Raw genomic sequence first — 21,578 nt, 5'->3', positions numbered from 1 at the left:
CATATATTGAAAGATAACAAGTCCAGGTTATCTTGTTGTTCAATTATGTTGCATACCCATCACCCAAAGTCAGACTGTCCTCTGTAACCTTCTATCTTGTTTTCTTTGTGCCCCTCCCCCTCCCCCTTTCCCTCTCCCATTTCCCCCTCCCCCCTGTAACCACCAAACTCTTAACAATGTCTCTTAGTTTTACATTTATGTCCCACCTACGTATGGAATTAATGCAGTTTCTGTTTTTTTCTGATTTACTTATTTCGCTTCGTATCATGTTATCAAGATCCCACCATTTTGCTGTAAATGTTCCGATGTCATCATTTCTTATGGCTGAGTAGTATTCCATAGTGTATATGTGCCACATCTTCTTTATCCAGTCATCTATTGACGGGCTTCAATTTCCTTGGACATACATTCTTTGTGTTCATTCAGTTGTTTTCTGAGCTCCCTAAATTGCCTTTCTGTGTATTCTTCTATATCTCAGAGGATTTTTAGGATTTCTATCTTGAATTCTCTGTCATTCAGCTCCAAGGTTTCCAATATATTAAATTTTTTCTCCATAGATTTTTCCTCATCTAGCTGTGTTACCTCTCTTTCTTTTGTATCCATGATATTCGATTTTCTCTTCCTTAATGGCATCTGAGGGTGGTTTTGTTGATAGTATTAATGAGATTTAATAAAGAATAAAAAGTTAAAAAAATAAAAAATCAATTAATAATGAAATAAATAAAAATTAATAATGAAATAAAAATAAAATAAAGTAAAAATTTTTAAAAAAGTAAAGTATTCCCCCTCTCCTTCTTTCCTCTCCTCTCCCCTCTTTCTTGAGAAAATCTTGTGGCGAACTGTGAATTATAACAAACAATACCTGTAATGGAGGGCCTGAATTGGGGAAAAGTAATAAAGGGGCAAAAAAAAAAAAAAGAAAAAAAAAGAAGGGGGTATGGACCCACAAAAAGCAAATAAGGAAAACATTTGGGTCAAGAATAAAATGATTTGCTTTTAGGTGTTGGTTGCCTAAGAGTTATGATGAGAGGAATAAGAGGAAAACAGAAAAATGGGGGGACAAATTAAAAAATTACTATTGTATTTAGTGGAACAAGAACTAGATAAAATGGAGAGCCAGGGATGGGAGCACTGCTAGTGAGTTAAAAAGGTGAAGTAAAACTCCCCTAAAATGCCACAAACATAAGTTTGAGTCCCAGATAAGATAATTTATTTGTTATTGAGGTTTGAATGAGAGGAGATGTAAAGGAGAAAGGAAGAAACTAATATAGAGGGAGAAAAGAAAGAGAGAGAGAGAAAAAAAGAGGGAACCACTAAAAGAGGAAAAAAGAAAAAAGAGGAGAGAGCGAGAGAGAGAGAGAGAGAGTTAAGGGTTTTGGAGTGCAACCCTCATAGAGAGAAAGGAAGAGGAGAGAAAAGATAATGGTAGATGTAACACTTATGGGTAGTGTAGTTCAAGGAGAGGAGAGAGTAAGACCAGCAGAGAGCTATTCAGCCAAATTGGAGGAGGAAAAAACATATCAAGAATGAAGATAAGAGAAACAAATGAACAAATATAATAAAATGGGATAGGTTATAAAGTCTGCAGATTATTCTTGATTTTGAGAGGTTATCTTCTTGCTTTTTCTTTTCTCTCCCTCTTCCTGGTCGGTGACTCTGTACCCTGGGTTCTGCCCCTTTGGCACCCTCAGGTAGAGGTTTGCAGTTGATAAGTCTCTATGGCAATGTCATGTATTGTGCTTTAGTCTCATTGGCAGTTGAGGCTCATTAGCATTTATAGGCTCCGACAGTGAGAGAGTCCGTGTTCCTGGAGCCTTTCTCCTAGTCTTTCCTTCCTCAATTAGTAGCCTGATAATCCAGCTATGGGGTTGCTGCTGCCTCTGCCTGGATAGTAAGAGGCTCAAAGAGCTGGCAACTCCCCACTCTATTTCCACTCAGCACAGGGCTCTGGGTAAGGCTCAGTCAGTCAGAGCTGCTAGCATAATCAGGCGGGGTTTCCGCCCACTCAAAGACCTCTGGCTCTGCCACTCTGTCCGGTAACAGAGGCGGGCGCCCACTTCCGGGGCTTGGAGGAAACTCTTGCTCACTATCTGCGCGCGCAGACCAGGATATCCGGCCAGCAGTCTCATGCTCTGAGTGAAACCCCCAACCGCATGGAAAACTTGCAGCGTTGGAATTGGCTCTCGCTCCGTCCCCTTGCGCGGCTTTTGCAAGGTGCTGGGGCGGCCCGAGATTCCGCTTTGGCCCACACAAAGGCCCCTGACTCTGCCCCTCTGTGGGATAACATGGGCGCGCACTGCCGAGGCACTCGGAGGAATCTCTCGCTCACTATCTGCGCGTGCAGACCAGGATATGAGGCTGGCCGCGTTTCCCTCTGAGTGCAACCCCCACCAGCACGGAAAATTTCCACCATTGGAATTAGTTCTCACTCCCTCCCATGCGCAGCTTTCCCAGGGCGCTGGGGCTGCCCAGAGATTCTGCTTTTGGCCCACAGAAAGGCCTCTGACTCTGCCTCTCTGTGGGGTAACACGTGCACCCACTCCTGGGGTTTAGGAAGAAATCTCTCGCCCACTATCTGCGCGTGCGCCGACCAGGAGATCAGGTAAAATGGCTGCCCTGCTATTCTTTCTTTGTTTGGGTTTGGCGCGAGTGTTAGCTTGTATTGCCCGGGTTGCCACAGGATCAATTTTTCCTTTGCTTGGATCTCCGTGCCACAGCCTGGTTCGGCCGTTTGTGTCGCGGCCTGGATCTATTCACCCCCTTTGCCTGCCTCAGTTTCTATATTCACAGTTACCAGAGAAAGCCGCCCTGTTTAGGTTAGTGAGGAAGGCGGAGCATTTCTTACTCCCTTTTTCCTTCGGGGTTTGGTTATATATTTAGCCAATATTTCACTCGACCATACCTTCGGGTGTATTGCGAAGCATCTGGAGGCTCCAAGAATAGGTTTTTCTGTTTCTGGTTGAAGATCTTGTTGAGTTTTGGGGGAGATTTATCGGTATCGCTTCCTACCCCGCCATTACTCTGATGTCATCTCCCTGTTAAAATTTTTAGTTGTAGTTTTGTTTGTTTTGTTCTTTGTATCTGGGCAGATAACCCCCTTTATTATTCTTGTAGTGGTGTTTTTCTGATGATAAATTCCCTCAGCTTCTGTATGTCTGTAAATGTTTTCATTTCCCCTTCATATTTGAAGGATAGTTTTGCTGGATATAGTATTCTTGGCTGGTTGTTCCTCTCTTTTAGTACTTTAAATGTTGTGGTCCACTCTCTCCTGGCTTGTAGAGTTTCTGCTGAGAAATCTGATGATAGCCTAATGGGCCTTCCTTTATATGTTATATTCTTCTTCTCCCTAACTGCTTGAGGATTCTTTCTTTGTCACTTATTTGTGATAATTTCATTATGATGTGCCTTGAAGTAGGTCTGTGTTGAGGTAGCTCAATATTCTGTTTGATTCTTGGATTTGAAGCTCTAACTCTTTCCACAGGTTTGGGAAGTTCTCATCGGCTATTTGTTTTTATATGTTCTCCATTCCCTTGTCTCTCTCTCTCTTCTTCTTCTAATATTCCCATTATTCTTATATTGCTCTTTCTGATAGAGTCAGACAATTCTTGTAGGGCTTTCTCATTTTTTTAAAAAAAAATTTGTGAGTCTCTTCTTCTCTCTATAGTTTCTCTAGTTGCCTTTCTTCAGTGTCACTGATTCTCTCCTCTATATGACCTGTTCTAGTAGCTAAGCTTGTTACATCATTTTTCAGTTCATGTATTGAGGTTTTCATCTCTGTTTGGTTTTCTTTTTTATATTTTCAATTTCCTTAGTGAAGTACTCTTTTTGTTAATTAAGTTGCTTTTTGAGCTCACTAAATTGCCTTTCAGTGTTCTTGTACCTTATTGAGTATTTTTAGAAGTTCAATTTTGAACTCTGTCATTAAGCTCCAAGATTTTGATGAAATTGAGATTTTTTTCTGGAGATTGTTCATCATCTGTCTGAGTTACGTCTCTATCTTGTATATCCATATTTTATTTATTTTTCCTTGGTGGCATTTGAGAGTGGTATTGTTAATAACACTAACAAGAGATAACTGAAAAATAAAAATAAATGAAAAAATACAGTGAAAAAAATAAAAATTCTATAAATAATGATAAGTAGAACAAAAACTACAGATAAAAAAGCAGAAACTGAGAAAAAAATGAAAAAAAAAAACCCCAAAAAATGAAGTAAAAAGGAAGGAAAACACCAGAGAAAGGAGTATGAGTCCAAAATATAATAATTTGATGATAAATGATGTTCAGGTGAGAGGGGGAAAAAAAGAGCGAAAAAAAGGAAAGAAAAAGGAGTTAGAAAGGGGAGAAAAGCGAGGAGAGAAGAACTAAGAGGAGAAAGTGTCAGAAATGAAACCCTTGCAAAAATCAAGAATAAAAAAACATAACTAAGGATAATGAATTTCACATGGTGAAAAGAGAAAAAGTGGGATAAAGGAAAAAAAGAAAAAAAAGTATTTTTTTTCCAGTTTTGAGAGGAAACTTACTGCTTTTTCTAGTAGGAAGTGCTTTACTATAAGATTTGCCACTGAGAGATGCTTGGGCGAAACTCAACTGAGGCCTCGCTGTCTAATGATGCAGGCAGGGCCATGGCGTTGGTAGGAGGAGCTTGTTGTAGGGCTTTGCAATTTTATGGCTCTAGCAATGGCCCACTGGGGGTCCTTTGGGGACCCCCTCCATGTCCCAACAGAGCAGGGGATCAAAAGTGACCCAGGCACTCCAGCCTCTCACAGGAGAGAGTAGCCTGGTGACCCAGCTGAGGGGTATCTGCCACCACCATTGTTGACACAGCAAGGGGAGCAGTGCAGGACGGGAGGCTGGGGTGACACAGTCCGGTCCCTCCTCCGGACACCACTCTAAGCCCTCAAAGCGCAGCCCTCGGCCGGGCAGGGGCCATGCGCAGCAAGCCAGCGTCTGAGCTTAGAACTGTGGGAGTAGTTAAGGCAGATATTGCAGATCAGGGGCATCCTTATACCACACACGCTAAACTCTGCTGGGCAAGCGGTACCCACGCTTCTGAAGCAAGTGGTGCACGGATTGCAGAACAAGCCTGGTCCCACTCCACGCAGGCTAAACTCCGCGGGCCTGTGGGTAGATAGATCAAGCGCGCCCCAAGTCCTGCCGGCTGATCTCCACAAGCTATTTGCATGCAGTTCTTTGGAGCAAGCCATGGGCTTTGTGGGCGTGCAGCACCTGCAATCACGAATGGGTGCGGTAGACAGCCCGCCCCAGGAAGTGGCCCTGCTCCCCATCCTTGGTAGTCACCCCTGTCTCAGCTCCTTTCCCACATACTCTCTTCTTCTCCGGGCTAGGGCTCCGAGATTCCCTTCCTCAGGACCGTGAGGAAAGAGAAACACTCAGTCCTCTTCCCTGAGTAGATTCTATCTTTGGCCCGCCTTCTTGAGCGATCATATCTTTGTCTATCTGGTGTGTGTATATTTCAGGTTCATCTGGGTTTTTTTTTGTCTGCGTAGAGTTGTAGAATTTGTTGAAATTTCAAGGGGAGAGATGAGGAGTATCTCTCATGCCGCCGTTTCTCTCCACAGGTTCTTTTCTATATATTACAAAATTCTTAATGCCTGGCATTTGTGTAATATTCAGTGAATTGAATAGTTATGATTCTTACTAGTTTTATTATAATTGATACATTAATAACACCCAGCAAAGCTCAATAAAATGCTCAAAACATACTTATTGACTGATAAACTGATCCCTAAAACAGAGTAAAGATTTTTATCTCCACTCCAACATTTACCAATAATCTAAAAAATAAATAAAAATAAGTCCATTACAACCAAAACATACAATCTCAGAAAATTTATTTATTTGTAAAAGGGAATTAATGAAGCCAGTGTGACAATAGAAAACTAGTCTCGGTGGATGAGAGGCAATATAGATTTTTTATAAGTTCATATATATTCTCATTAACAAAAGCTCATCCTTTCTTTTTTCCTTCTGAAAGTGGTAATCTGGATATAGAAAAATTCTGATATATGGGATAAAAACACCTACATCTTAAATATTTTCACAGGTATTGATGGACTGAGTATTTCTGACATTCAGTATATTTCAACTTGCTTTCTAGGCCTCATTCGGCGTGTGGAACATCATTATGTTAAGTGGCTTCTATTCAGTTGGCCTCGTCCTCGGCATGATATTTGTTCCCTCATTCACCTTGGAAGGATTTCTATTTTTTATGGCACAGGTAAGAAATATTATCAACTGTGTCACTAATTTTGAATATGCTACCTATCAAAATGCTTTACTCAAACCTATAAAGATAGAAAGCACGCTGCTGGTTTTCTGGACCTGGGGTGGGAATGGGAAGTGACAGCAAGTGCGTATGAGGCATCTATCTGTTTGGGGTGATGGAAATGTTCTTAAGTTAAATTGTTGTGTTACTCTCACAACTCTGTAAATTTACTGAAAACCCTAGAATTGCACACTTAAAATGGGTGAATTTTATGGAGTGAAAATTTAACCTCAATAAAGCTGTTAAAAAAATTTTGCCATAGGTGCTTTGCAAGACATAAGCTTATTCAAAACTAATGCCAGATTGAAAAGTGTTGCCTAGTGTTATGGGTATTCATTATCCATTGTGAGGAATATACTCATGTACAATGCCATTCATTCATTCAAAATATAAATTAACCGCTATTCTGTGTTAGGGACTGTGCTAGTAATTGGGAACATCTGATGGACAAGATAGCCCAGTCTTACCTTTCATGGAACTTAGTGGTGACAAAGGTAGTCAATGCGAGGGACTTAAAGGTTACAAAGAGAAGGGCAGAGTTTCAAGCACAGCTGATGTGGTCAGGAGAGTCAAAGGATTCTTCTCAGGGTAAGCAGTGTTTAAACATAGTCCTGAAGAATTTGTAAGCATTAATTAGAGGGAGAGTGGGGCAGGAGGTAAGCTTGTTCTATAGAAGAAAACAAAGACATCGAAGCAGAAAAGACCAGGAAGAATTAAATAAACTGATTCAAATGCAAAGAAATGTATAATGAGATGCACAGAAGAGCTCAGTCAGAACATATTTTGGGGTCCCAGCATCATCCTGAATGATGTGCCTTTAAATAGAAGAGAGAGGGCTTCCCTCAGTTTGTGCTCTTGGGGACCTGGAGAAGCCTTCCACTAGTAAAAATCCCTTTGGCTGAGCAGTGCCTGGAATTCTCAGTTGAAAACATATTCTTTTGCTTAAAGCATTTTTCTCCCTAAAATAGAAGGAGACCTGTGAAGTGAAATATACTAACCTAAATCTGTCACACATTATTTAGGAGTAATGAGTTACTTTATGAATGCATTGATTGATGAAGAGAGAATAACACGACAGGACTAACTGTGATGGAAACAGTCACCATTGGGGTAGAAAGGGATCCTGAAAAGGCTTGTGATGGCTCTTTAGGCAAAATATCATTGATTCTTAGAATTTATCGTGATGGAGGCAGGTCTCTCTATTAAGCTTTCAGTGGACTTTCAGCAAACATTAAGCCAAAGTATGGAAGAAAAAGAAATTGGTGAAGACAGACATAGCTCACCTGCTCACTGGGACACATTCAGAGTTGAGTAGAAGGCCCCCTCACATCTCTTCAGGAAATTGTGTGTCACCAATATGTATAGGGACTCAAGCTTAAGAAAAATATTCAATATTTGAAATCCCATATTATTTAAGTGGAAATTGTAAGCTGATGAATTCTTTTATAGCCTTTTTCTTTTTGCCTTTACAGAGAGCCTTCGAGCATGAAAGACTCTCTGAAGACTCATATTATGACCTGAGTGGAGAGGACTTGCTATTATGTCTAATAGTAAGAAAGTTTTTTAATTCCCCACTGATTTTTTTATAGTTATTGTTCACTGTAACAATTACTTAATCTTGCCTGAAGTGTGCCAACTTTAAAGGTTTTGAATACAGTCTGAATAAGCAATTGCTTTCCAACATGATTCTAAATCTCAGTTACTTTTTATATGAATGGTTGGTATAAATCCAGAATTCAACATAAAATTAATTTTCATGTTTATTTAGCCTGTCTACTGTCTCCTGCAAATTTGAGAGAGCTTGTCAAAAATACAGATGAAAAGTAACTGAAATCCTTTGAATTAGAGATAAAAAAGCAAAAGTTGAATAACAAAAAGGAAAGGGAAAATGATTATGTTTAATATAATATATTTAGACTGAAGAAAGCTACTCTCTTTGAATACAATGTGTCAGTACTTTTGTAGGCTCAGGAGCAATATAAATAGAAGTTCCTGCCCTCAGGGAGTTTACTCTTTGGTGAAAGGAGACAGATGATAAACTAAATGGATAATATATTCCATGTCCGCCGGGCGGTCAGGAAAGGTCTGGCTGAGAAGTCAAGATTGAAGAGAGGCACGGAAGCAAGTGTTAAGAGATACTCTGGGAAAGAGGGTTCCAGTAAGAGGGGGCAAGAGTCACTCTGGCTTGTGTCAGGGTCAGGCCAGAGGCCAGTCGGTTGTGGCAGAGTGACCAAAGAGGAGAGTGGTACGAGAGAAAGTCACGGAAGTAATAGGGTAATGTGCAGGTGGGACAGAGAGGTCACCCAGTGCTCTCGGTCACTATCAGGACTTTGACTTTACTTTGAGTAACCGAGGAGTCACTGGTGGGTTTTAAGCAAAGTGGCATAATAGAACATATTTTAAAAGAGTGGCTCTAGTGGCTGTTTTGAGAACAGATGTTTGGAGCAAGGGGGTAAGAGGGAGACCAGGTAGAAAGGCATTGCAATATTATTATATTTCTTTTTTTAAAAAATAATGAGTAATGATAATAACCATTGCGTGGGTGGGGGTAGCACAAACACAGGTGAGAAATAGTTGGGTTCTCACCTGTGTGACTTCGCAGATAAAACAGATAGAATTTGCTGGCAGACCGGATGGGGTTGGGCGAAGAAAGGAGTCAGGCTCCACTAAGCTGGATTTCTTCCCCGATTTGTAAGATGATTCACATCTATTTTGTCTGAGGACAAAAGGTCACCAATTTAATTCAATTGTTTAAATAAATTTGTTAATGAAATGCCTAAATAGAACTTTTTTTTTTTTTTTGCTCCTAGCCTTACTTTCAGGCTTTGTTCTTCATTTTTGTTCTAAGATGCGTGGAAATAAAATGTGGGCAGAAAATACTGCAAAAGGATCCCATTTTCAGGTTGGGTAAAGCTTATTTCATCCTTCATATGTTATTTGAATGTTCCTCGATAGAGGCTGAACTCTCAGCCTGTTATTGCAGATTTATCTTTACGAGGTAAGCAGCATGCTGATTTTTATGCCAGCCAGTGGACCGCTGGCTTCCGGCCAGGAGACAGGGCTACCAGACAGAGTTCTGCCACCAACCCACTGAAGGAAGCTTTCTGTCCCTCAGAAATGAGAGGCACACTCCAGCAGGCCATTCTGCCATCCAGGGTGATCACATATCCTTGAACAGGAGAGATAGGATGGAATTGGTTGAGCAGCATAGTTCTAAGTGTTTCAAAGCGGGGACGATGCCAGCAAGGTTGACCAGTAAGAGACACAAAGGCAAATGTTGGGTTGGTGAGCTGGCTGAGTAAACAGAAAATGTAGGTGAGCTGATTTTTACAGGAGCAGCAGAACTTATCAGCAGATTTGGAAAGGGTCAATGATGCTGATGCTAATGGAAAGAACAGGAGCCATGCTGAGAAAGGGATTTGAGCTACCAACAGAGATTTGGGGTAAAAGTAGAAGCAGAATTCATCATCATTAGTTTATTCAGAGAAAGGGGCAGTGGGAAAATCACCAGGAGGCCAATTTTGGATCCATCTTTGATGACTAGAAAAATCACATGGGATACATTTCATTTTCCTCACAGAATTTCCCCCCCAGGAAGAAAGGTGCAGGTGAATCCAGAGGAGCCTGTTGATGAAGATGAAGATGTCCAAGCAGAAAGAATGAGAGCAGCAACAGCCATGACCACTTCAGGCTCAGAGGAGGTAGAGAAGCAAGGGACAAAGTGCATGTTTGTGGAATCATGCAAGAATTGTCAAGAACAGAGGGTGTTACACTGGTTTCCCTGTGAGAGTTGGGCATTGAAAGCACTTGCATAATTCTTACACATGCAGGCTCTTGTTTGGAGTGTCCTGCAAACTCTGAGAAGCGCTCAAGGAATCATGGCTCTAGTCTTTTGAGAAAAATGGACTTTAATTAATTAGAGTTATGATTCTTAAATCAAAATTGTCATGAATTGAGGAGTTTATACAAGTGAAATTTGTTATAAAATCCTAAACAGAGATTAAGATTTTAAGGGTTATTCTTTTCTTTGATATTCCCATGAGATCAGAGACTTCTGGGCTGAGAAGGCAATGAACCAGCTTCCATGAAATTCTGCTGATTATCTCAGCCCACTTAGAAGCAAGAAACATGAATAAATGCATGTTACATTTGAAACAAGCAGTAGGATTACCCTCAACACAAAATAGGATTTGGTTCCCGACATAGGGCACAAAGGGTTCCAGTAGGGTGAACGTAGGACCCTAAAGCCTCCGAAGTTTAGAGGAAAATCACATTGTCTTCTATTCCAGGAACCCGTCATAATTGCTAGCTGTCTACACAAAGAATATGCATGCCAGAAGAAAACTTGTTTTTCAAAGAGGAAGAAGAAAGTTGCAGTCAGAAACATTTCCCTCTGTGTTAAAAAAGGTTTGAAAGAACCACATTTTTTTATTCACCATTATTTTTAGAAATGCCCACGGGACATCTGTGTTATGAACACCATGGTGCCTGCTAAAACATTCACTCATTCAACATACATTTTTGAGTGTTCCAGGTGCTGTTGTAGGCTCTGAAAATACAATTATGAGAGAAGCAGCTTCCTGTCCTCATGCATTTTACATCCTACAAGGAGTCCATTAACAAAAATAACTTGTCAAGAAAAGTGTCAAAGACCACATAGGCAAATTCTATGTGTAACATTCAATTATGTAAAATGGCATGTGTGACCTGGGGCTGTCTTCACTTCGGGTTAGGGAGGACCTTCCTTAAGCAGCAGCCTTTAAGCCACAGTCTGAGTGGTGAGAGGGCCCCAGCTATGTCTGTGAGCATGAACAGATATGGGCACCCCAGACAGAGGAAATGGAGAGGACAGAGACCCGGACAGGGGATGCCTTCAGAGTGGTGGAGGCACGCACACAGAGGCCAGTGCATGCATTTGAAGGAAGGAATAAAATCAGAGAGGTGGGCAGGGCCAGATTAGGCACAGCTTTGTAAAATATCGCACAGAATTCAGATTTTTACACCAAGTCATTGGAGTGCTGGAGGCAGGAGGGGTTTTAGCCAGCATTTTGTCACAGTTTAATTTCTGTTTTGAAAGAAAGATACACACTGGCTCTTGTTTGTTCATAAGTCTGGGCTGTGGACAAATTAAGAGACTTTCATATCAGTTCAGATGAAAGATGGCTTGAACACAGGTGGTGGAATGGAGAAAATGTCCTGAACTTCCCAAGTTTAGGAGTCACATAGCCATGTACTCAGCTCATCAGCCATCTCCTATACAAAGCAATCTGGGTGGCACATCTTTCACTAAGAAAAGTAAACAACAAAAAAAGATGTATTGTAATCAAATTTATAAGCTTTTCACTAATATTTGATATAAGAGTGAAAGAATATGTTTTGGTGGATTGCACACATTATACATTTCAAAATGGTACCAAGGGGTTATTTAGGGAAGTTATTAAAGAAACAGTTATATGTTAATCTTTCATTTCCAATATTGGTAATTTGTGTTTCTCTTTCAGGTGAAATATTGGGATTGCTAGGACCCAATGGCGCTGGTAAAAGTTCGTCTATTCAAATGATATCTGGGGTCACAGAGCCAACAGCTGGAGAGGTAGTGAAAAATGAAGAAAGTTTCTATTCCCAGAATAGAAATTTAGGAATAAATATAGATTATATCTTTGTACAGCTGTGCTCTTAGTCATTTAAAATTTTTTATTAATAAATATATAAAGTGATTTCTATAATATTTCTTTGATGTTCAGAAAAATGTAGACATTTATCAGCCAGTTTCTTGAGTTGCTATGTGATTGGAGAAAAGGCAACATGTATTTCTAAAACAAGTTTACTTTTTTAGGTGGAACTGAAAGGAGGTTGTTCAGTTTTGGATCATCAAGGAGCTAGTATGGTCAGGTTCCTGGGGTACTGCCCTCAGGAGAATGCTCTGTGGCCCAACCTGACCGTCAAGGAGCACCTGGAGGTGTTTGCTGCTGTGAAAGGGCTGAGGAAAGCGGAGGCCACAGTCACCATCTCAAGGTACAGAGAGGTCATGTGGTTCCTTTGTGTCAAGAGGCAGGGAGGCTGTACTTGATGACGAATTCACTGCTAAAGAATGGAGAGTAGTTCTTGGCCAGTGCCTCAGTGGATAGAGCATCATGCAGCTATGGATGTCTTGGGTTTGATTCCCAATCGAGCCCACAGGAGAAATGACCATCTAAATCTCCCTCCTCCATCTTCTCTCCCTCTTCCCCTTCAGCAGCAGTGGCTCAATTGGTTTGAGTGTATCCCCAAGTACTGAGGATAGCTCAGCTGGAGCACATCAACTTCAGGTGCTAAAGATGGCTCAGTACTCGAGCATCTGCCCAAGACAAGGGTTGCCAAATGGATCCTGGATCCTGTTTGAGGTGCATGTAGCAGTCTGCCTCACTATCTCCCCTTCTCTCACCTAAAAAAAAAAGAAAGAAAGATTGGAGAGTAGAAATGACCACTCCATCTTCTCAGAGGGTATTAGTGGTAGAGCAGGGATGGAGGACAAATGCTGTTTTTGACAAGTGAATGAATAATCATTTACTTCAGTTCCTAATACAGTATTCTAGTTACTCTTAAAATTTTTGTATGAGATGAAAAATCTTTCATGCTCCGAAAGAAACTGTTACTATACTTTGGTCATTAGAGTTTTGAGTTTTGAGAATAGTAGCACCCAGCTCCAAGGTCATTCCTCTTCCTTGTGATGACATTTCCCCCAAATCTTCTCTTGGTCTGACATTCTTTCTCTTCCTTTTTCCCATCAGATTGGTAAATGTTTTTAAATTGCATAAACAGTTGAATGTTCCAGTGCAAAAATTAACAGCAGGAACCATGAGGAAGGTATGTGTGTGTGTGTGTGTGTGTGTGTGTGTGATGATGATGATGATGTTCTGAGGGCAGACGTGGTGCTGGCAGCAAATAAGAGTGCTTTTCTGCATTTCAGTTGTGTTTTATGCTGAGCATGCTGGGAAATTCACCTATCCTGCTTCTGGATGAACCATCTACAGGCATGGATCCTGCAGGACAGCAGCAAATGTGGTGAGCATGATTACCAGCAGTACCAGAAGTATCAACATTGGTAAAAGTTACATTATTAAACTGATCCTAGAATATCAAACTACTGGTTTCCAGTTTAATGGATATAATTTATATTAGGAGAAAACTTAAAAAAATTAAGTGAAAGAACAGTAGACAGTGAGACAGATTGCTCACGTGCCCAGACTGAGATCCATCCAGCAACACTTGTCTGGAGCCAATGGTTGAATCAACTGAGCTATTTTTAGCACCTGAAACTGACATACTTGGACTAACCAAGCTATCCTCAGCACCTGGACTGATGGTCGAACCAATTGAGCCACTAGCTACGGGAGGGGAAGAGGGAGAGAAAGAGGAGTGGGAAAGAGAGAGAAGCAAATGATCACTTCTTTTGTGTGCCCTGACCAAAAATCAAACCCAGGACATGCATATGCCAGGCAATGCTCTATATACTAAGCCAACTGACCAGGGTCAGGAGAACAAATATTTAATGAATACATTCTCTAATGTTGTGTTATTCACATTTTTTAAAAAACCAAAACAAAAAACACTAAGAATTTTGTTGCAGTTTTAGGTATTGCAATCTGGTGCGTATTTTAATTTTGTCTATTAATTATGGAGATGTTTATAACTGATCCCTTAGAACCTATTAATTTATTGACATAATTTTCCCATTTCCTTTTTTCCCCCTTTTACCTAATCTGTTAAATTTGTTTATATAACTTTTCTTAGTTTTAAAATTCTTTTTAGTTTCTTATTAAGACTTTCCATTTGGACTAATAACATTTTTCAATCCAGTTTTGTATTTGACTGTCTAACTTTTAAAAACTTTATATGAAAATTTTATATAAGTATAAAGAGAATCATTTATGAATCCATTATACCAATCACCCGCTGTCTACAGTTTTCCATAGGAAGTCAGTATTTCTTGATCTATACCTCTATTCACTTCCTTTTCCCACTCCCCAATTATTTTGAACAAATACTAAGTGGCATGTCCTTTATTTTTTAAATAGTTTAGTTAGTTTATACAAAAGATATATTTTTAAAACTTAACCAAATTACCATTATCATCCCTAAAAATATTTATAAACTTTTCTTTATGTCATAAAAGTATCTAGTTTGTAGGCACATTTCTGTTTTTTTAAAACTAGTATCTAAATATGATTCATAAACTGTGTCTTTCCTATAAAATTTCCCTTTCGTCTTCCTCCCCCACCATGCTCATTTTTCAATGGCGTCAATTTTGGGGGGTTATTTCAGGCATATGATCCAGACAGCCATTAAGAACACAGAGAAGGGGACCATCCTGATTACCCATTACCTGGCCGAGGCCGAGGCCATTTGTGACCGCATTGCCATCATGGTGTCTGGAAGGCTGAGGTGGGTGTCTTTCCATAGCCTTCACTTGACCCCCAAATGAGGTTCCATATGGTTCCATATGACTGTCCATATGGACAGTCACCCTGCGCACCGGGAGTTCTTCCTTTCAGCACCTTCAGTGTACTGTTTCCCTTACATTTGAAATTTAAAATGATGTAAAAAATTTTAGGGGAAATATTTGTTCCAACATGTTTTCCTTCTTGTCCACAGATACATTGGCTCCATCCAACATCTGAAAAGCAAATTTGGCAAGGACTACATTCTAGAACTCAAAGTGAAGGAAACTTCTCAAGTGTCTTTGGTTCACGCTGAGATTCTGAAGCTTTTCCCACAGGCCTCACAGCAGGAAAGGTGAAAGGAGCTTTTGATTATGGAGAAACTTGTTGGCTTTAGCCACCTGGTGGTTCCTTTTCTGCTCTGTGAGAACTTTAGGGTGATGTGACTTTGTAATCAAAGTTAGGGACCTCAGACACAAACTTGTTGAGTCTTACAAATTATGAGATGTGGGAGCTACCCAGGAAGCTGTGTCCCCTGGGGAAGCCTGGGAACATAATACATGGGTCTCCTCTGCCCTCCATGGCTGATTCCTAGGTATGGTATGAGGGGACTTGGAAAAATTGAGGGGACTTGGAAAAATCAGGAGGAAGGAATTTGTGATGACTCAAACTCACAAAGAACCAGTCAGTCCCATAGCAACCTCTTCGGGCTTCCTTGTAAACATTTAAAAGATGTAAATATTTATAATTTAAAAGATGTAACTATTTAGAGTGAATCCCCTTCATAGGGAACTAATAGCAACTGAGACGATCAAACAGTTTTCCTTGAATGAAGTTTTTATGCCTGAAAATGGAGAATAGAAAGATGTTTGTCTGTGCGCATGTGTGTTATTGCTGGGGGGAGGGGCAAGAATGTGGAGCAGGAATTAAATTGGAAATTCCTTGGAGAGATATACACTAAATTAGCAGAGCATAACTGCTCTTTCTATTTTAGTGCAATATAAATTTGAAGGCTTTATCTGAAGTATATGCCAGGGCACATAACAGTCCTTTTCTTATACTTTGGTGTCATAACTCTGAGAAGAAGTTTTGATATAGGTAAGAAGATCATGATTATGGTAAGACTGGAAGAGCAGAGTCAGGGATGAAGAGGGCCAGTCCTGGAAGTCTGGGTAGCTTTGGGGCTCCCTGGGAATATCAAACATCTGTTTGGGAAGGACTGAGAATGGGGCATGAGGTCACATAGCCATAAGTACATGTGGAAACAAGATACCAAAAGTTAGTTCTGGCTCTGCTGTCCTCAAAGGTTAGGGAGGTTTTTAGTTAAAGCCTTTCTCTTTTCCAACCTCATCTTTCTCTTTTCCTAGCTTTCGAATGACAAGGATGAAATATTAAGTTGAGATTAATTCCAGCCTAATTTTCACTAAAGAAAGGGATTACTTTAGAATATCTATGTTCAACAAGAAAAAAGTTTGTATAAACTGAGCATAATTATGCTGGATCATTTCTTTTCTTTTTTTTCAATTTTATTTAGAAAATTAAATTTAATAGGGTGACATTGATCAATATAAGTTCATAGGTTTCAGGTAAATGTTTCTATAGCATTTGAACTGTTGATTATGTTGTATACTCATCACCCAAAGTCAAATCATTTTCCATGCCATATATTTATCCCTTTTTATTCCTGTCCTTCTACCTCTCCTTTACCTCCCCCTCCTCCTGGTAACCACTTCACTTTTATCTATGTCCATGAATCTCAGTTTTATATCCCACCTATGTGTGAAATCATATAGTTCTTAGCTTTTTCTGATTAACTTATTTCACTCAGTATAATGTTCTCAGAGTCCATACACATTGTTGTAAATGTCACTATGTCATCATTTCTTATGGCTAAGTAGTATTCTGTTGTATATATGTCCCACATCTTCTTTATCCAATCCTTTATCTAGGGACACTTTGGTTGTTTCCATGTCTTGGCCACTGTGAATAATGCTGTGATGAACATGGGGGTGCATGTGTCTTTGTGTACCAATGTTTTTAAGTTTTGGGGGTAGATACCCAATAGAGGGATTGCTGGATCATATGGTGATTATAGCTTTTTTCTTTTTTCTTTTTTTTGTATTTTTCTGAAGCTGGAAACGGGGAGAAACAGTCAGACTCCCGCATGCGCCCAACCGGGATCCACCCGGCACGCCCACCAGGGGGTGACGCTCTGCCCACCAGGGGGCGATGCTCTGCCCCTCCGGAGTGTCCCTCTGTTGCGACCAGAGCCACTCCAGTGCCTAGGACAGAGGCCAAGGAGCCATCCCCAGCGCCCGGGCCATCTTTGCTCCAATGGAGCCTCGCTGCGGGAGGGGAAGAGAGAGACAGAGAGAAGGAGAGGGGGAGGGGTGGAGAAGCAGATGGGCGCTTCTCCTGTGTGCCCTGGCCGGGAATCAAACCTGGGACTTCTGCACGCCAGGCCAATGCTCTACCACTGAGCCAACCGGCCAGGGCCATAGCTTTTTTCTTAATGGTTGTACTAATTTGCATTCCCACCAGCAGGGAATGAGGGTTCCTTTTTCTCCACAGCCTCTCCAACACTTGTTATTACCTGTCTTGTTAATAATAGCCAATCTAACAGGTGTTATTTGTTCTTTCATTATAGTTTTGATTTTATGCTGGGTCATTTCTAGAACTATCTTGAACTACCAAAGCCATTAAAAAATCCATTGATAAATTTTTTAATTTATTTTTTATGTGAGCTACATTAATTTGTATTTTTTAATTTTAAAAAGGAAATTGCTGATAGTATCAATATTTATTATGACTGTTATTTTTTCTCCTTGAAACTTAAGGTCAAATATGACATTTTCTTCTTCCCAGGACTTCCTCCTTCTTGGCCTATAAACTGCCTGTGCTGGATGTTCAACCTCTATCTCAGGCCTTTCGCAAATTGGAGGCAGGTAAGAAGGACTTCTTTTAAAATAAAACTTTTGAAGAATTAAATCGTACTTGAGTAATAATTTGAAGGAGAAAATTGTGTAATATAGTTTAAAAGATAGATTCTGAAGAGTATCATTGTAAGAATTCTACTGGTATATAATGGTGGGATTTGACCCCAACTTTGGTTCATCCACGTTTCTGGAAAAAGGTTAATTTCCAGTTCAGTTGGAAGATTCAGAAAATACAGTCATGCTTGGTTGGTTTTAATGTGAATTCATGACCTTAACCTAAGAAAGCCTGTCAGTCTGGTCTGCATTGCTTACATGTACACGATTCATTCACACCAAGTGTCCTAAATTATTACTTCATTCCTACTCTTACATATCTGTCTCCTTTCTGCTCTTCTCCCTCAGTTGATGCCCTTGCTTTCTATTTCAGCAATAAAATAAAGGCCAGAAAATTTCCCTGTGCCGGGGCTCTGTATTCCACCTTCCTGTCAAAGATGAAGGAAGAGCCTGTGTCTCCATCGAAAGCCATCCCGGCATTGTGCATAACTCCTCTTGCCACTTGAAATAGTCCGTTTTCTCTCTTTGTCTCCATTTTCCAACTTTTCACTGGCCCATTCCCAAAAATGAACCATCACAATGGAATTTCTGAGCACAGCACAGTAGCAAAGAAGGCTCTCTGGGTCCCATCCCAGCACTGCTGCTTACTAGTTAGAAAATGTTGGACAAAGATGCATAGTCCCCGCATTCTGGATGGCTCCTCTCTAAAGTAAGGGACAGCGTCAGTGCCCACTGGACAGGATAGTTAACACGATTAAACAAGCTCATTTGAAAAGAGCCTAGAACAGTGCCTGGCCCATCAACACTGCCGAACCCAATGTAAGTCTCTGGTTTGCTCCTCTTGTTCTAGATACCCTGGCTTCCTAGTGCTTCCTATATGCTATCAGATATACATAGTCCTGCTTCAGGACTCCGCACCTGCTAATCCAGGGGTCTCAAACTCTAGGCCCGCGGGCTGCATGCAGCCCGCTGAACAATTTTGTGCGGCCCGCAGACTAATCCACGAAGTTCAAAATATTTTGGATAAAATTAGGCCTAGGGGCCTACTTGTATTTTTCATTTCTCTAGCATCCTAGCTAGATATTAGCTTAGTTAACAGCAGTTGTGATGCGAACTACAGTTTCTGGTCGTTTTGTGACACTGAGTAAACTGCATGTACGATTGTGCTTGTTGTACTGATTTTTTTTTGTTTTCAACTGCAGTGAGAAAAGTGTTGCGTAACAGTTGCCTTTTGTAGACCTAGTGCAGCCCGCCGAACGGCTGTGATCTTGCTCTGCGGCCCACATGCTGAGTTGAGTTTGAGACCCCTGTGCTAATCCTTCTTTCTGGAATTCTGCTTCTCAAATCTCCAGGCTGCTTCCTCACTCCTTACAGGAGTCTGCTCAGTCATTACCTCGTTACGGTGGCCTTTCCTAACCATCCTATAAGAAGAGTGCCCATCACTTCCCATTTCCTTTACTTGATCTACAGTTTCTCCATAGTAGCTATCATCATTTACTCTATTATATGTATGAATTAATATATTTATTATATATTGCTTACTTATTTAATGCCCATATTCCTGCTACTAGAATGCAAATGACACAAAGGCAGGGGTTTTTGTTTTCACCTGTTTAATTTACAGCTCTACCTCTGGCACCTCCGGATGGCTCCCACACATAGAAGAAGGTTCTCTATGTATAAATGGTGACCTGTGAACACATGAATATGTAATCTGGTGGTCACTCTCATGCTGATTTTCTGGTGGGGAAGACCAGCATAGAGCTGGTACAGCATATGAACTGGCTAAACACAATTTCATAGAAGTATTGGGTCCTGTTAAAGGGAATGGAATGGGATGGAAATCCTCCTCATGTGCAAGAATCTATCAGTCAATTATGCAGTTCCTCAAAGAACTTAATATACCTCCCCAAGATGTATAAACTAAGTAATAAAGCACATCAAAATATAATATGAGAAAATTGTAATATCAAGATTTATTCAATGTGTATTTATATTCTTTCTGACTTTTCATAATTCCATTTATTCGTCAACCATTTATTCAGCTCTATATTTCATTTATATGAATGATTTGAATTTTTATTTTGTGTGACTTTAAAAAAATTCCTTGTAATAAATTATAAGCATCTACTTCCAATCTTTTTTTTTTCAGTGAAACATAATTTTAACCTGGAAGAATATAGCCTCTCTCAGTGCACACTGGAAAAGGTGAGTCAACTTTGATGATTTTATATCATCTTTGTAAATTGCACATGAAGGTAATAGGCGTCGCTTCTGTTTGTTTGGAAGATAACCAATGACTTGACAATTCTTTTTCCTTCTTGTTTGTTTCTTATTTAGGTATTCATAGAGCTTTCAAAGGAGCAGGAGATGGGAAATTTTGATGAAGAGGTTGACACAACCATGAGATGGAAACTCCTCTCTCATTCAGATGACCCATAAAACCTGAAGCCTAACCCTTCATTGCTGATGTTGTATAAGCTTATGTCATATGTAATAATTTGCAGTATGTATAATTAAAAAAATTGTTAACATCAATATTAGGTATATTTTGTATATTTAGTTAATAAATACATTTTAAAATTTTATTCTTTGCCTCAAATTTAGGCACAATAGAAAATTTGTGATAAAACAATACAAAGTATTAATGAGGTATCTGAAGAACCAGGCACTGAGTGTTGAGGAAATAAAACCACAAACTTTTTTTGAAATATGACATTCACAAGAAAATCTTCTTGCTGGAATATGTGAGGGTGCAATGAACAGCCAGAGGCACCATGATTGCTGCATGTCAGGTTGTGATAGGTTGGTTTTTTGAGTTTGCTTTAATACCCAAGTACCACCCGAGAACCTTTTTCTGCAACCTTTTCAAAACTCTTTTTAAATTCACAGGATGTGAAGTCCCCTAGATCACAAATGAACAAACATCTGCATTGGAAAGGCAGTTCACATATACCTTTTGAAAATGATGGGAATCACAGCAGCATTTGTTTAGATTTAAAAAATTTTGAATGTTATATTAAATTCTTATAATTGTAAGGAGTCTGATTTCCCTCTTTATCTTATCAGTAGTTTTCTGTGTCTTTACTGCTATTTAAAACTAATTTTTATCCTATAGACATGTATGCATGTGTGTATTTCTATGCACACACACACACACACACACACACATGAATATCTTTTGTATTACTCAATTTAAAAATTTTGTGTCCGTTATACATATTATTTTTTCCCTTAAACAATAGCAAATTCATTTTGCTATCACCAGAACATTTTTTGAAGACCAAGCAGTATTCCTGCTGGTTTTTTTGTTTTTTTTTTGGTGATTCATTATATAATTCTTAAAAAAGATTGTTATGCCCACTGAAGAAAATTTGTATAATGGGGAATAATATAGAAACTGAACAATGTTGAATAAGAGAATCACTACAATTTCTCTATGATAAAAAAACTCAACTATTTTCTTCTTTTTTAGTACATTTTTTATATAATTGGAATCATTATAGTACAAATAATTTCCAAATTAAGGATATATGCATATTTGCTGATATACCATTGAAATTGTTTTAATTTACCTTTTAATTTATGGTGAGATTAAAGCTTCATATGTTTGCATTTTATTTTGTTTTATTTGTATTTTTCTTTAATTTTTGTTATCCATTTTAGAAACTTTTAATATAATTATTTTATCTGTATATTTTACATATATCTGGAGCATTATTTTTCTAAATCCATGATAAATGATCCATAGTTTATTGTTTACTTGGTAGCCTTTAGTGTCCTATAAAAGTAAATTCATATTCTAGTGAGAGTTGAATTTACTTAAATTATTTCTAACACTCAAGCAATAAATTCTCCTGTCTTTCTCAAATGAATAACA

General features: G+C 39.5%; 1 protein-coding gene across 1 annotated transcript in view; it reads left to right on the top strand.

Moving 5' to 3' along the window:
* The window catches only part of LOC136307783 (ATP-binding cassette sub-family A member 6-like), an 89,653-nt gene extending 68,529 nt beyond the window's left edge, over positions 1 to 21,124 (top strand). The window contains exons 26-39 of the mRNA XM_066234620.1: positions 6,121 to 6,240; positions 7,761 to 7,838; positions 9,099 to 9,190; positions 9,869 to 9,989; positions 10,578 to 10,695; positions 11,790 to 11,881; positions 12,125 to 12,303; positions 13,059 to 13,134; positions 13,238 to 13,332; positions 14,593 to 14,712; positions 14,923 to 15,063; positions 17,574 to 17,653; positions 19,851 to 19,906; positions 20,039 to 21,124. Of these exons, the coding sequence (XP_066090717.1) occupies positions 6,121 to 6,240; positions 7,761 to 7,838; positions 9,099 to 9,190; positions 9,869 to 9,989; positions 10,578 to 10,695; positions 11,790 to 11,881; positions 12,125 to 12,303; positions 13,059 to 13,134; positions 13,238 to 13,332; positions 14,593 to 14,712; positions 14,923 to 15,063; positions 17,574 to 17,653; positions 19,851 to 19,906; positions 20,039 to 20,140 (1,470 nt within the window). The 3' untranslated portion in view covers positions 20,141 to 21,124. The remainder of the gene's footprint in view (positions 1 to 6,120; positions 6,241 to 7,760; positions 7,839 to 9,098; positions 9,191 to 9,868; positions 9,990 to 10,577; positions 10,696 to 11,789; positions 11,882 to 12,124; positions 12,304 to 13,058; positions 13,135 to 13,237; positions 13,333 to 14,592; positions 14,713 to 14,922; positions 15,064 to 17,573; positions 17,654 to 19,850; positions 19,907 to 20,038) is intronic.
* The last annotated feature ends 454 nt before the right edge of the window (positions 21,125 to 21,578 follow it).

This window comes from Saccopteryx bilineata, chromosome 6 (genome assembly GCF_036850765.1).
Source record: "Saccopteryx bilineata isolate mSacBil1 chromosome 6, mSacBil1_pri_phased_curated, whole genome shotgun sequence".
Lineage (NCBI taxonomy): Eukaryota > Metazoa > Chordata > Mammalia > Chiroptera > Emballonuridae > Saccopteryx > Saccopteryx bilineata.
The sequence above is the reverse complement of the archived record's forward strand: the minus strand, read 5'-3'. Positions and strand labels throughout refer to the sequence as shown.